Source organism: Canis lupus, chromosome 18 (assembly GCF_003254725.2).
Source record: "Canis lupus dingo isolate Sandy chromosome 18, ASM325472v2, whole genome shotgun sequence".
Lineage (NCBI taxonomy): Eukaryota > Metazoa > Chordata > Mammalia > Carnivora > Canidae > Canis > Canis lupus.
In genome coordinates this window covers 34723420-34737192 of record NC_064260.1, presented here as the reverse complement: position 1 = coordinate 34737192, position 13773 = coordinate 34723420, and the positions used below count along the sequence as shown (strand labels likewise).

Here is a 13773-nt window from a genome sequence, read left to right as displayed (position 1 = left end):
CCTTGGAGGTTTACACACTTCGGCACCTGCTTAGTACTGGCGGAACTTGGCACCACGCTTCAAACATTCTGCAAAGTGACATCCACCAAAGAAAGTCGAGATTCACTGCTAACGGTTGAAAACGCTGCAAACTGTGAGCCCCAGGCTTGTCTGAAATTTTTTCACCAACCTTATTTATTCATAACGCAAACGTGAGGTTTAAAACCAAATAAACAGGGGATCCCTGGGGGGGGGGGCAGCGGTTTAGCGCAGCCTTTGACCCAGGGCGTGACCCTGGAGACCCCGGATCGAGTCCCACGTCGGGCTCCCTGAATGGGACCTGCTTCTCCCTCTGCCTGTGTCTCCGCCTCTCTCTCTGCGTCTCTCATGAATAAATAAATATTTTTTAAAAATAAGCAAAACCTAAAGCATACGTATAGGATGCTCCCGCGCGTCTCTATAAGGAACAGACAAGACTCACATTACTAACCGGCAGCCTTGACGCCGCTTCAGGAAACGCCATGAGAAGCCCAAGAAGCAAAGACAGGGAGGCCCAGGGGTGAAGGCCTCTCCCCGGTCGGCGTGAGCGTCGAAGATTCCAGACACCGCCGACGCCACGTCAGGAGACTTCCGGGGAAAGTCAACCCCTGGACGGCCGGGGAGAAGAAGGAAAGGTCAGGCGGCCAGAAATACAGGCCAATCCCTTACACCGACGGCTGGATGGGAAGATCAGAGCGGCCTCTGAAAGCCCACTTGCAAGCTAGACACCGCCGCAAGTTACCTCAGCGGACCGCGCGGCGGCGGCTCACTCCTCCAGCTTCCGGTTCACCTTCCCGCCCCGCCCGCCCCTCCCGCCCCTCCCGGCGGAACTTCCGGTCTCCAGACCAGCTAAACGCGCCCCTGGGGCCAAGTGGCATTGACTGAAAACACAAAACAAAAAAACCACAAGACAGAAAAACTAGCTCCTGGAAAGTTTCTCTGATTGTTCGAGCTTTTTCTTTGTGGGCTCTAAGTAAACTACTTATTGGGGGATCCCTGGGTGGCTCAGCGGTTGAGCCCCTGCCCTTGGCCCAGGGCGTGATCCTGGAGACTCGGGATCGAGTCCCACATCAGGCTCCCTGCATGGAGCCTGCTTCTCCCTCTGCCTGTGTCTCTGCCTATCTGTGTGTCTCTCATGAATAAATAAATAAAATCTTAAAAAAAAAAAAACTACTTATTGGTTTATCTATCCGTATTGAAAAAATATATTTGTAAAGATGAAGAAAAATGAATGTTTTACCTGTTGGGAGCAAGAGGAAGTGTGTGGGTGGGGATGGGAAAGACAGGAAGAAGACCTCACTGAACACATTTTTTCTATACTTTCTTATGTTGAATCCTATGAAAGCGTTATGGCACAAAAAAAATTAAGTGTTGATTTTTTTTTTTTTGGAAGTGAAAAAATTAAGAGAAAAACTATAGCTCTAAGCATACTGAGGATCAAAATAAATAAACACACATACTGATGATTACACCTACCCCAGCACCTAATACAGAATGGAATATATTTCAGGCCTCCTGCATAGTTTTTGCTGTGCTATCAAAATCTGAAAGAAATGATCCCTGCCCTCAAAATTTTAACCATATATCCAAGTACATTTCTGTCTGGAACTCTTTTTCTTGGCTCCCTTCCTTCGGGTCTTTGCCCAGATGTCACCCTATTAGAATTCCCCTTGAGTACTCTAGAAAGAAGTAACACCCATGCAACATACTTGACCCTCGCCTTGCTGTATTCTCTGTAGCACAATCACCATCTAACACAGTATCTGTTTATCTGTTTTCTAGAACATAAGCTCCATGAAAACAGAAACTACTTTTTTTCATTTTTGCATGCAAAATCCTAGCACAAGGTGGCGTAATAAATGCCAATAAATATAACCTTTCAATTTGGCGTATGGTAACTATAACAGCTATACTCTAACAATGACAAATATCTACTATTTACTGTGTCAGACAGTGAGCTAAATGATTTACGTATATTATCTCCTTTTAGTATCTACAACAACCTTATTATATTATCATATTGTATACAATATTATTATTATATTTTATTATTATACTTTTTGCACATTAGGCAACAGTGATGTAGAATTTAACGACCTCTGATCCCCTTCTAATTCTATGCAAATTTTCCAATGACGGGTAAGTATAAAATATAACTTGTTCCTAGAAGAGAAATTGAAAATAATTTTTAGAAATTTTTTGTTATATCTCTTACTAAAATATTCATTATAGACATATCTGGCTCAATGGAAAATATCCTGGTTTCAACTAACGTGCCTATTTTAAAATAAGAATTTCGTTAATCATGTAAAAATAACCTCATCATTATGTTAACAAGAACAATAATACTAAATGTATCTTTTGACCCAGTAATCCCACTTTGGAGATAACATTCCAAGAGAAATAATCAACTAGAGATGGGAGAAGGAAGAATAACAATTTTTACAAAGGTGTTTGTAACTGAGCTATTTATAGTAGTGAAAATTTTGAAATAATAATTCTGAAATAGCTAGATATTTTTAGAAGCTACATGGTATATCAATACATTCAGATCCTTCATAATCTATAAAAAAATTGATTTCAATGCACAAAAATGTAAGAGAACTCAAGTATAAAAGGCAGAACCCAGCAATAGGTAGCATGATTAAAGCTACAAATCTTTATATCTCTATCTGTGAATTCTGAGAAGGATCAGAGAAGACTTTAGTACAACGTAACTCATCATTTAAATTCATGAATTTTTTTTAATTGTTAAAGTACTTAAGGAAACTTGATAAATTCTAAAGCCTTATTATTTCAAGTTACAACTATGTAGACTTGCTTTAAGCTGTAGTAGAAATTTTCTTTTACACACAGTGATAGAAACGATGAAATGGGATCCCTGGGTGGCTCAGCGGTTTAGCACCGCCTTCAGCCCAGGGCGTGATCCTAGAGTCCCAGGATGGAGTCCTGCGTCAGGCTCCCTGCATGGAGCCTGCTTCTCCCTCTGCCTGTGTCTCTGCCTCTCTCTCTCTCTCTCTGTGACTATCATAAATAAATAAAAATTTTTAAAAAAGAAAATAAAATAACATGGGGAAAAATATGTGTGCAAAGATATTTATTTTGACATTATCTATAACAGACTGAAATTGAAAATAACCTAAATATCAAAATAAAAGAATGATTGAGTAAATTACAGTGCACTGAAATAGTATTTCAAAGATTACACAAAATAAGAAAATTATTGTGAAGGAACAGAACCCCTTTTTATTGTGATCATAACATTGTTATTATATAGAATTTTTATTTATCATATGATTATCATGATTTGTTAATTGCATTACTATTATATGATTACTTAATGGACTCATAATAGAACAATGCTACCTACCCCTTAGTATCTGCCAATGATCTAATTCATGGGTTAAGTCAATTATGTGGGGAAAAGGAGAGTCTAAAGACTAAAAGAGAAAAATCCTAAAGGAGGGCTCTACTCTACCCATCTGACCCTACTCCAGGATTCTTTATGAAAGGGCCTATAAAACTTAGAAGAGCCAAGTGAGAAGTCCTTTTAAGGTAGACACCCTTCCCAAGTAGAGATTTTCTCTCATATATCTCAAAGATAGAAGCCTTAAGATGTCATTCTGTAATATATGTTGCTAACCTTGCTTTTTCCTCCCTGAACACTAGAATTTTCATTCTGGTAGCCAGATAGTAACTACCTGGACCAAATATCTTTGTCAAAATACCTAAAAGGTATTTTAATACAATATATTTTAATACAATATAAAATGGAAACTATGGGCTTTTTTAATATCTGTGTATACAATGCCCTAAAAGTGATATCCACAGAGGGAAAATAATGGTTGAGTAGATCCTTTAAAGTTTAAGTTTTTTTTAAGTTGTTATATTTTAGGGATCCCTGGGTGGCTCAGTCGATTGAGCGTCTGACTTGGTTTCAGCTCAGGTCATAATCTCAGAGCTGTGGGATCGAGCCCCACGTTGGGCTCTGCACACAATATGGAGTCTGCTTGAGATTCTCTCCCTCTCCCTTTACCCCTCCTCCTCTCTGTCTCTCTAAAATAAATAAATAAGTAAATAAATAAATAAACAAACAAACAAAATTTTAAGTTGTTATATTTTATGGCAAATTCCATTTAATGAATAGGTTATTTTGTCTTTGAATAAGTTGCTAAAAGAGACATGCTCTCTGAAAGTTAGCAAACACATTAAAAATGTTTAAAATTCCACATACTTCTGTCACTTGCCTGGTATATTCTTGTAGTCCTCCTCCTGGCTCTCCCTACCCACTACCTCACCACACCCTGAAGTTCCCTTGGTGTTTGCACATGCTGCTCCCTCTACCTTTCAATCACTCTGCCTGCCTAAAAATACCTTATTCCTTAAATCCTAGCTCACAAGTCTCCTCTTTGAAATTTCATCAACTCTCCACTCCCATCTAAGCAGAATTAATCATCCTCTCCTTGGTATAATTACTGCACTCTATATATCTTATTGTAATATTTATCACACTGCACTGCAATTATTTGCACTTTCTTTCTCCTGACAGACTGTGAACTCCTCGAGGACAGGGACTCTGATTATATTTACTAATAAATCTCTTACAGGCTAGCACAGTGAATGGCACATACATAGTAGTTAAGAAGAACAAATGGCTTGATACAAATCCTAACTCTGCTATTTACTGCTCATGACTTTGGGCAAGGCACTTAATCTCTCTGTGCCTCAAAATCCACATCAGTCAAATGGGGATAAGGATAGTACCTATCCTTAAGGTGTAAATGTGATAGATAAGGTGCATAAAGTACATACTGTGTCTGCAAGTAGTAAGTATTTGATAAGCGTTGACTGTTATCATTATCATTTTTATTACTACTGTTATTATCATGACTACTGTTTCTAAGAACCCAGTAAATATTGATTGAATGAGCTAATGAACAAGTGAGCTGTATTTTAGGTGACTATCAGGCATCTAAATCCAAGCCCAGTTAGTGGTAAGATCTTCTTCTTTCTTCTGCACTTTCCTATTTTTGCCTTTTTTTTTTTTTTTTTTTTTAATTTTTGAGAAAGATTGGAGGAGGTGGAAAGGGGTGAGGGGCAGAGAGACAGGGAGAGAGAATCCTAAGCAGTCTCCACACCCAGCACAGAGGCCGTCGCAGAGCTCAATGCAGGGCTCATTCCCATGACCCTGAAATCACAACCTAAACCAAAAATCAAAAGTTGGCTGCTTAACTGACTAAGCCACCCAGGTACCCCCCTGAGGATTTCCTCCTCAGTCAATCTGATATAACTTTAACATATACAAAAAAGTAAAACCTTTCCTCACTACAAAGTCTGTGTTCTTTTTTATAATGTAGAATAGTTTTTACACTTGACATAGATTAAGGCTTCTAATCCGACCCTAACCATAATTGTCAGAGAGTGAATGTATGTCATTTTTACCTAATGCAGCAAAGGGAGTGAGCATATTTACATGTCTCCCAAACTAGGTTCTCTATAATCAGAGTTTTCATATCTTATATTAATAGGCCTGGAGCTACTTAGAACCTGTCATGAATAAGCACAATGACTCCCTTGGAGAATAATAGAAGATAATATCTGCATCAAAGAATAATGTTATATGCACAGAGTAAATGAACAGATTTCTACAGCCTATGGTAGTAAATGCTATAGTGAAAACAAGTGCTTATAACTTGTTAAAGCTACAACATTTAACACATTTCATTATAGTTATTTGTTTCCATGGTTGTGGGAAAGGATTGTATCTTATTTGTCTTTGTATCTTGCAACCTGAGCACAGTGCTTGGCCCATGAAATACATATAATAAATGTTTGTGGATACATACTAAAATTTAAAGTCAAAGTTGCATATACCTCAAAGAATTTCAAGTAATGGTTGGTAGTGCCACAGATTGTGATAGAAATCTCTCTAAAATTTGCTGGATATGATTTTTCACTTTGACAATATGTAAGACTGTAACATATCCATCAGTTGTTGAATTTTAGGTGTCAATATCAGGATGATGGATTAATCAACCACAAGATGTATTATATATATTACATATGCTGTGGAAGAAGTTTATTCTGGGCTTCTGATTTGTTTTTATTTAACTTTATTTTATATATGCACTACATAGAAGAAAAATAAGTCATTTATATTCAAAAACTTGCATTTTCTAATTAAACATATTCTCCCCAAGACTTTTTTTTTCTAATATACTAAGTTTTGTTGTTTTTTTTTTTTTTAAAGATTTTATTTATGTATTCATAAGACACACAGAGAGAGAGGCAGAGACACAGGCAGAGGGAGAAGCAGGCTCCTTCACGGAGCCTGATGTGGGACTCAATCCCGGATCTCCAGGATCATACCCTGGGCCAAAGGCAGCGCTAAACCGCTGAGCTACCAGGGCTGCCCTATACTAGGTTTTTCTTCTAACTGCTAATTCAAATTGTAATGAAAAGCAACAAAACAAAGTCAGCAAGTTTATGAAATTTATCCTGTCTGCCCTCCGAACCAGATCCTCTTCCTGACCCCTTTACTTATATCATGCTGTTATCATTGCACCATTCTCCCAGTTAATTAGGATAGAAACTTCAGAATAGGGCAGCCCGGGTGGCTCAGGGGTGTAGCGCCGCCTGCAGCCCGGGGTGTGATCCTGGAGACCCGGGATCGAGTCCCATGTTGGGCTCCCTGCATGGAACCTGCTTCTCCCTCTGCCTGTGTCTCTGCCTCTTTCTCTCTGTGTCTTTCATGAATAAATAAGTAAAATGTTGAAGAAGAAGAAGAAGAAGAAGAAGAAGAAGAAGAAGAAGAAGAAGAAGAAGAAGAGTATTCTAACCTTTCCCTCTCTCTTACTCCTCTTCTCCAAGTTTCAGTACTTACTGATGGATTTTGGGTGAAGTAAGTGAAGGGAAGTAAAATCATGAATCCTGGAGTTTTCACTTGAGCTACTAGATAGATCATGTGGCCATTAAAACTTCATCTCCAATTGAGTTAATTAACAGATATCGGGAAGTTAATCTCAGATAACAGGAAGTCAAGAGTTAGACTCCAAATTCGGGGTTTTAAATTTTTTTAATTGTATTTATTTATTTGAGAGAGAGAACACAAGCAGGGGAAGGGGCAGAAGGAGAGAGAGACTGAGCAGGGAGCCTGATGTAGGGTTCAATCTCAGGACCCCGAGATCATGACCTGAATGGAAGGGAGACTCTTAACCGACTGCGCCACCCAGGCACCCCAGGACTCTAGATTTGATTTGTTAAGTCTTCTGCTCTACTTTTCAGTGGTTCTCTTTGCTATGCTTACCTCTGGTATTGGCTCCACTCTCACAGTGGTAACAAGATAGCTTTCAGTTCTTATCATCATATCCAGAGGACAACAATATAAGGAGGAAGAAAAGGGACATATTGTCTAGTAACTTCTTGGAAGGGAGAAAAATCCTGCCAGCAGACATCTCTCATTAGCTCAAACTCACATGTCTTAAACCTATCACTGATCTGAGAAATGAGATCATCATGATTAGCTTAGATCAATTAAGATCTACTTCTAGAATGGGAAACAGGGTCATTTTCCCCTGAGCCACATGCTGAGGAGGAGTATAGAACACCCAACAAAATCAAGAGTCTGACAGTAAGATAAAAGGAGGAAAGAGAATTGAATAGGCAACCAAAAGCATTGGCTACAAAAACCAATTAATATCTTATGATTGTTTCTGCAAAAATTAAGTTTAAGATATCTGTGAGACATCTAAGTGAAAAATCAAGAAGACAACTGGAAACCTGAGTCAGAAGCTCAGATAAAAATTTCATTTGGTGATATAAATTTTGGAATCAACAGCAAAAAAGTGTTTAACCCTGGGGAATATAGATTGGATCACCCAAAGTATAGAGAAGAGGGTCTTAATTTGGTCATATTTAAAGCATAGAAAAAAAATAAATAAAGCATAGATAATAACATTACCTATCTTTTTGGATGATTGTGAGAGTCAACCGAGACAATAAGCATAAAGCACTGGATGCATAGCAAACACCCAGTATCTTTAATCATATGTTAACCAGTATCTCTGATGACACATCTGAACCACAGAAAAACACAATGGAAAGTTATTTTCTATTAGGCAGGACTCCCAAACATCAGTTCATGAATGATTGCCTACTGTACTAACATTTATTGTTCTCTCTTTCTCTGGTGTGATTGCTATGTGGAATATCTACCTATTTCAATATTCTGTTTATAAAGACTGACTAATATCATAAACGCCCAGCCAGTTTTCAAGCACAGTAAAATGTGCTTAATATCAAGACACATCAATCATAATTTAACCTGAATGACTCAAAATGTTACTGCTGTAATAATTACTCTTGTGCCTATCATAGCTTCAGATCATTCCCCTTTTTCTGCAGCTTTATTTGCCATAACAACTTATGATCCTAGTTTGTCTCCACTGGTAGATTAATACACTAAATCACATGAATATCTTATTGAATATTAATGATCACTTATTAAGTTGGTTCATATAATTCAATCTTTTAGTCAGATCAATTTCATGAGAGAACAGATAAAACTGAATTTTTGCACCTTTAACTTAAGAACTAAACATTGAACTTTGCATGTTGCCATTATATTACAGTTATCCTGTGTTGCCATGACCCAAATAGTATCAGTTAATCGATTCTCCTAGATATTATAACATGACATAATGCTATAGATTTATCCTTATATTTGTAGATTAGCTTCTAGTTATGACTGACTCTCTTTAATTCAAGTACAACCTGAAAGTCCATTATGTGACCATTTAATGGGTAATTCACTAGATATGGTATTTTTGTCAAATTAAAGGTCTCATTTCTGCTATCTCTTCATGGTCATAAATTCACTAACTAGAGCTGCTTAAAATTCCAGAAAGGAGCAGAGGATTTGAATCAGTTTCATGTTCACCTTGATAATCAACTAACCCAGAGTGGAGTTACCTTTTGCCTAGGACTTTTGTAAGCCAAGTATTTTCCCAGAAATGGTGTAGAGAGTTTCTCAGCCTTCCACACTTTCTTCCCTCTTCTTTCATGCTGTGGTTAAAATTTTAATCCATAACCTCAAAACAAAGGTTTACTTAAGCCCTATCTGTGTTAAATACCTTTGATGTATGAAGTACGGATATTCCTCACTGAGTATTTACATTGAGATAAAAAAGAGACCCCCCCACTTTTGCTAAATAATAGTGTGGAATGTTTATCTCTGCCCACTCCTTTCTTCCTCCAGAACTAGTTGTAGAATATAGATAAAACATCTACCCATTTTTCCCTGACTCAAACTGTGAGATAAAGGAATGGATGCAGAAACAAACTATCTTAAGAGGATAGGAAAAAAAATTTTTAACCAGGAAAAAGTAGTTCTGGTCTTGCAACCCTGAATATACCAACTCAAACTTAAAGAAACTTTTTTCTGAAAGAAGGCATTTCTATTACCCAACCTGAATAGCAAGCTTCTCTTAATACTCTGTCCCAAATTTAAAGTGAAACAATGAAGTGGCTACCCAGATAATTAATTCAATTTTTCCTTCAATTCTCTTCAGTTGCTAATGTAGACATATCTTCAACATCTTACTTTATTCTGTTCATTTAATGCTATTTAAACTTTTACATGATGTTCATAAATAAGTAATACCATTTATATGCCTATAGACTGCTTACAAACTTTTCAAGGACACAGACTTCCTTCATTTCAATCACAGTAATACTTCATGACATTAATAGGAATTCCACACATGTAGGAAAAGGATGAAAGGCTCTTAAAATGTATACTGTTATAAAATATATTAATATGCTTATTGGGCCCCTTTATTCATAGACTTCAATAAGTCAATCAAGTGTATGAAACTATCCGAAACACAGATCTGAGTCAAATAACAAAATAAGACGCAAGGCCAACTGGAAGTAAGTTTCTGAAGAAAATTCTTCACACAAAATTTATCTAACATAAAAATTTGTGCTCTAGGGGATCCCTGGATGGCGCAGTGGTTTAGCGCCTGCCTTTGGCCCAGGGCGCGATCCTGGAGACCCGGGATCGAGTCCCACATCGGGCTCTCGGTGCATGGGGCCTGCTTCTCCCTCTGCCTGTGTCTCTGCCTCTCTCTCTCTCTCTCTCTCTGTGACTATCATAAATAAATAAAAAAATAAAAAATAAAATCTTGTTCTAAAAAAAAAAAAAATTGTGCTCTAGCCAAATGTGGCTTGAAACATCCTTATCAAATCAGGTAGGAACAATTTCACAAGACCTAGCAAGAGAGACTTGGACTAGTCCTGGGGGAAAAATTGTGCTATTTTCCAGTTAATTTCTCTGTCTTTACCCTCTACCTCCCCCACCCTACCACCCCACTTGTGAGTAGCCCTGTGAGTCACTACAGGAGGTTCTGTAGAGACTCACAGGGAGCTGACCACTATTACAGGCTCTAGGACTGCTCAAGAGTACCATTAAAGAATTTTTTGGCCAGAAAGAAAAAATTGAGAAAATTCTCAATTTCAATTATAATTCTGATGGTAAGGCCAGGAAATTCAATTACTTTTCCCAAAGTCAAATAAGCTAATACTAATTCCAAATCTGTGATTCATTCTTATGGCCTACTTAGGGCCTAAGATTCATTTTTGGAAAGTCTTCTTTTCTTGTTACAAAATAGTAAACTAATTTGACCCAAGATAATAATAATGTTTAACTCACATTGCCCTTTGTGAACTTCCTAATATGCATATATTTTATGTTGTGAACATAAGACCAGGTAAAGTTTAAAAATTCAAGTTTATTTCAGTTACTGATCGTAGTTATTTATATCAAGCCAAAACAGCATAAAATAACATTTTAATTCCTATCGGTCTGTGTTAACATAGAGGTGAAATCAGCAAAGGCATGGAGAAAAAAAGCTAGTAGACTTTAAGAAAAGCTTAGTGGGGCGGGTGGGGGGGCACCTGGGTGGCTCAGTGATTAAGCATCTGCCTTTGGCTCAGGTCATGATCCTGGGGTCCTGGGATCTAGTCCTGCATCAGGCTCCCCACAGAAGGAATGCTTCTCCCTCTGCCTATGTCTCTGCTTCTCTCTCTCTCTCTCTCTGTGTCTCTCATGAATAAATAAATAAAATTTAAAAAAAAAAGGAAAGAAAGAAAAGAAAAGTTTAGTATGTGAAATCTCTTGCCTTTTCCTAGGCAAGAGATTTCACATACCCCCATTCTCCAGGTTCAGATCAGAGAGCTGTCCATACAGCAGAATGGTGAGGGCCTCTTCAGGATGGTATGAACAGTAGATCCAGACCAGTGTGAGGAAAAAAGACAACGCAACACAGACACTGATTCTGTAGATCTGATGTGGGGCTGAGAGCTGGAAAATTTTGAAAAGCTCCTTTCCCTATTTGATTCTGGTACAAACCCTTTGTTTACAATACTTATTGATATGCAAATAAAAAATCTCTGGACCTATAAAAACATTATGAAATTCAAAAATAAGAAACCACCTAGAAAAGGGATTCAACTTTTCCCACAAAGGACCATATAATAAATAACTTAGGTTTTCCAAGCTATACAGTCTGTGGTAACAAGATAGAGTCACATTGTAGCAGGAAAGCAGCCAGAGATGCTATGTAAATGAGAGTGTGGCTATATTACAATAACATTTTATTTACTAAAACAATCCCCTGAGAGCTGTAGTTTGCCCACCCTTGACCTAGAATAATCAGGGAAATGGGTCCCTCTAAAATAAATTCGCCTCAAAAACCAAAGTTTATAATATTTTCTATTTCTTATTCTCTAGAAGGTCAAGAATAAATTGTGTTTAAGATATCAAAATAGGCATTCTGAAAAATGAAACAATTTGAGAATAGAAACGATTGAATTTAAAACATGATCATCAAATTTAAAATTGCATTGAAAGCTATACACAACAAAAATTAGAAGCAGAATTTGAAAAGTAGGAAGCAAACTTAGAAATTTAACCAAAATGGGGACGCCTGGGTGGCTCAGTGGTTGAGCATCTGCCTTGGAGCTCAGTGCGTGATCCTGGGGTCTTGGGATAGAGTCCCACATCAGGCTCTTTGCAGGGAGCCTGCTTCTCCCTCTGTGTCTCTGCCTTTCTCTGTGTGTATCTCTTGAATAAATTAGTAAAATCTGTAAAAAGAAAAAAGAAAAGAAAAGAAAAATGCTCAACAAACTTGGTAGATTCCCCTTACACATTTCTACTTTTTCTGCAGTTCTGGGCAAGGATTCTTATCTCTCCAACCCTTGTCCATACAGCACTAGCTTTGCTTCCCCTCTTCTTCCCTCTTTTACCATTCAGACTTATTTCTTCTGCTTTGACTTTAGTCTCAAAGCCTGTTCTGAGTTAGGTTCTTTTTTGAAAAGCTGGTTTCTATTGGAAAAAAAAAATTGTTATAAATATCTGTGGAGGATATAAAAATTACTCACAAGTTACACAAAACACTGGGAACACATATGTTAAAAAAAAAAAGAAAAGGGATTTATTAAACAAATTATGGTACAACTCATACTTATTGAACACTCTTTACGGATATTTCCTTCCTAGGTGATTGTGTTCACTTCCATGCTTTTAAATATTGCTTATGTGCTGACAACCTCCCAATTTATACCTCTAGCACAAATCTTTCCTTTGTGCTCTAGATACATATTATCTTACTCCAGACTGATATCTATACTTGATATCTCCACTTGATGTCTCATACACAGCTCAAGTTTGCCATGTTTTATTTTGTTTTGTTTTTTAAGATTTTATTTATTTATTCACGCAAGACACACACAGAGAGAGAGGCAGAGACACAGGCAGAGGGAGAAGTAGGCTTCCTGTGGGAGCCCAATGCAGGACTTGATCCCAGGATCCCAGGACCATGACCTGAGAGCTGAAGGCAGACACTTAACCAACTGAGCCACCCAGGTGCCCCGACAAATCTGTTTAGAACTGCCTTCAAAATATAGTCATCAACTCCTCTTCATATTCATTGTTACCTCTACTCCAGAAGGAATTTCCGGACAGAGAGCACATGATGTGGCCCAGAGATCTAAGAAAGCTGGATTGTCCAAGAAAATTACAGATGTATCAGGGTGGTAGGTCTATCTGTTTTTAAGAAGATGAGGTGGTGGAGAAGGATACTTTTCTTTCTATGTTTGTAGGATAAGAACTCTTTTTTCCTATTTTTGTAAATTTTCATAAGAAACAATTTTTAAGTAAGTATAGGTTTTTCATAATTATGATAAATACATGTTAAATTTTTAATTGTCAAAATAAAGCACAAAGAAGCACTCTAACCTATAATCCCACTACCCAGATGTTACCCCATCAATATTTTCATTGTCCATCCCTTTAGTACCTTTTTTTCCCCAGATGTATGTTTATAAAATTAAGATCATCTTATACATACTGCTTTGTTTCTTGCCTCTCCTTCCTTAATACAATGAAAATACGTTCAATCTATTATTCCATTTTAATTTTTTAATTTTATTGATTAGTCCAGTAGAAAATATGTGTTTGGCATTATTCTAAAGGCCATACACACAGAGTTTTTTTTAAGATTTATTTATTTATTTATGATAGACAGAGAGAGAGAGAGAGAGAGAGGCAGAGACACAGGAGGAGGGAGAAGCAGGCTCCATGCCGGGAGCCCGACAGGGGACTCGATCCCAGGACTCCAGGATCGTGCCCTGCCTGGACCAAAGGCAGGCGCCAAACCGCTGAGCCACCCAGGGATCCCCTACACAGAATTTTTT

At 37.7% G+C, this 13773-nt stretch overlaps 1 protein-coding gene across 14 annotated transcripts in view; it reads right to left on the bottom strand.

Annotated features, from left to right (window-relative positions):
- Nucleotides 1–820, bottom strand: part of CCDC73 (coiled-coil domain containing 73) — a 138114-nt gene extending 137294 nt beyond the window's left edge. For 10 of the 14 annotated variants that reach the window (XM_049096811.1, XM_025452381.3, XM_025452382.3 and 7 more), the window contains exon 1: nt 461–782. In XM_049096811.1, the coding sequence (XP_048952768.1) occupies nt 461–502 (42 nt within the window). In that variant the 5' untranslated portion in view covers nt 503–782. Of the gene's footprint in view, nt 1–460 lie in introns of all 14 variants that reach the window. The other 4 variants (XM_025452383.3, XM_025452387.3, XM_025452379.3 and 1 more) reach the window with 3 other exon arrangements.
- Nucleotides 821–13773: the final 12953 nt, after the last annotated feature.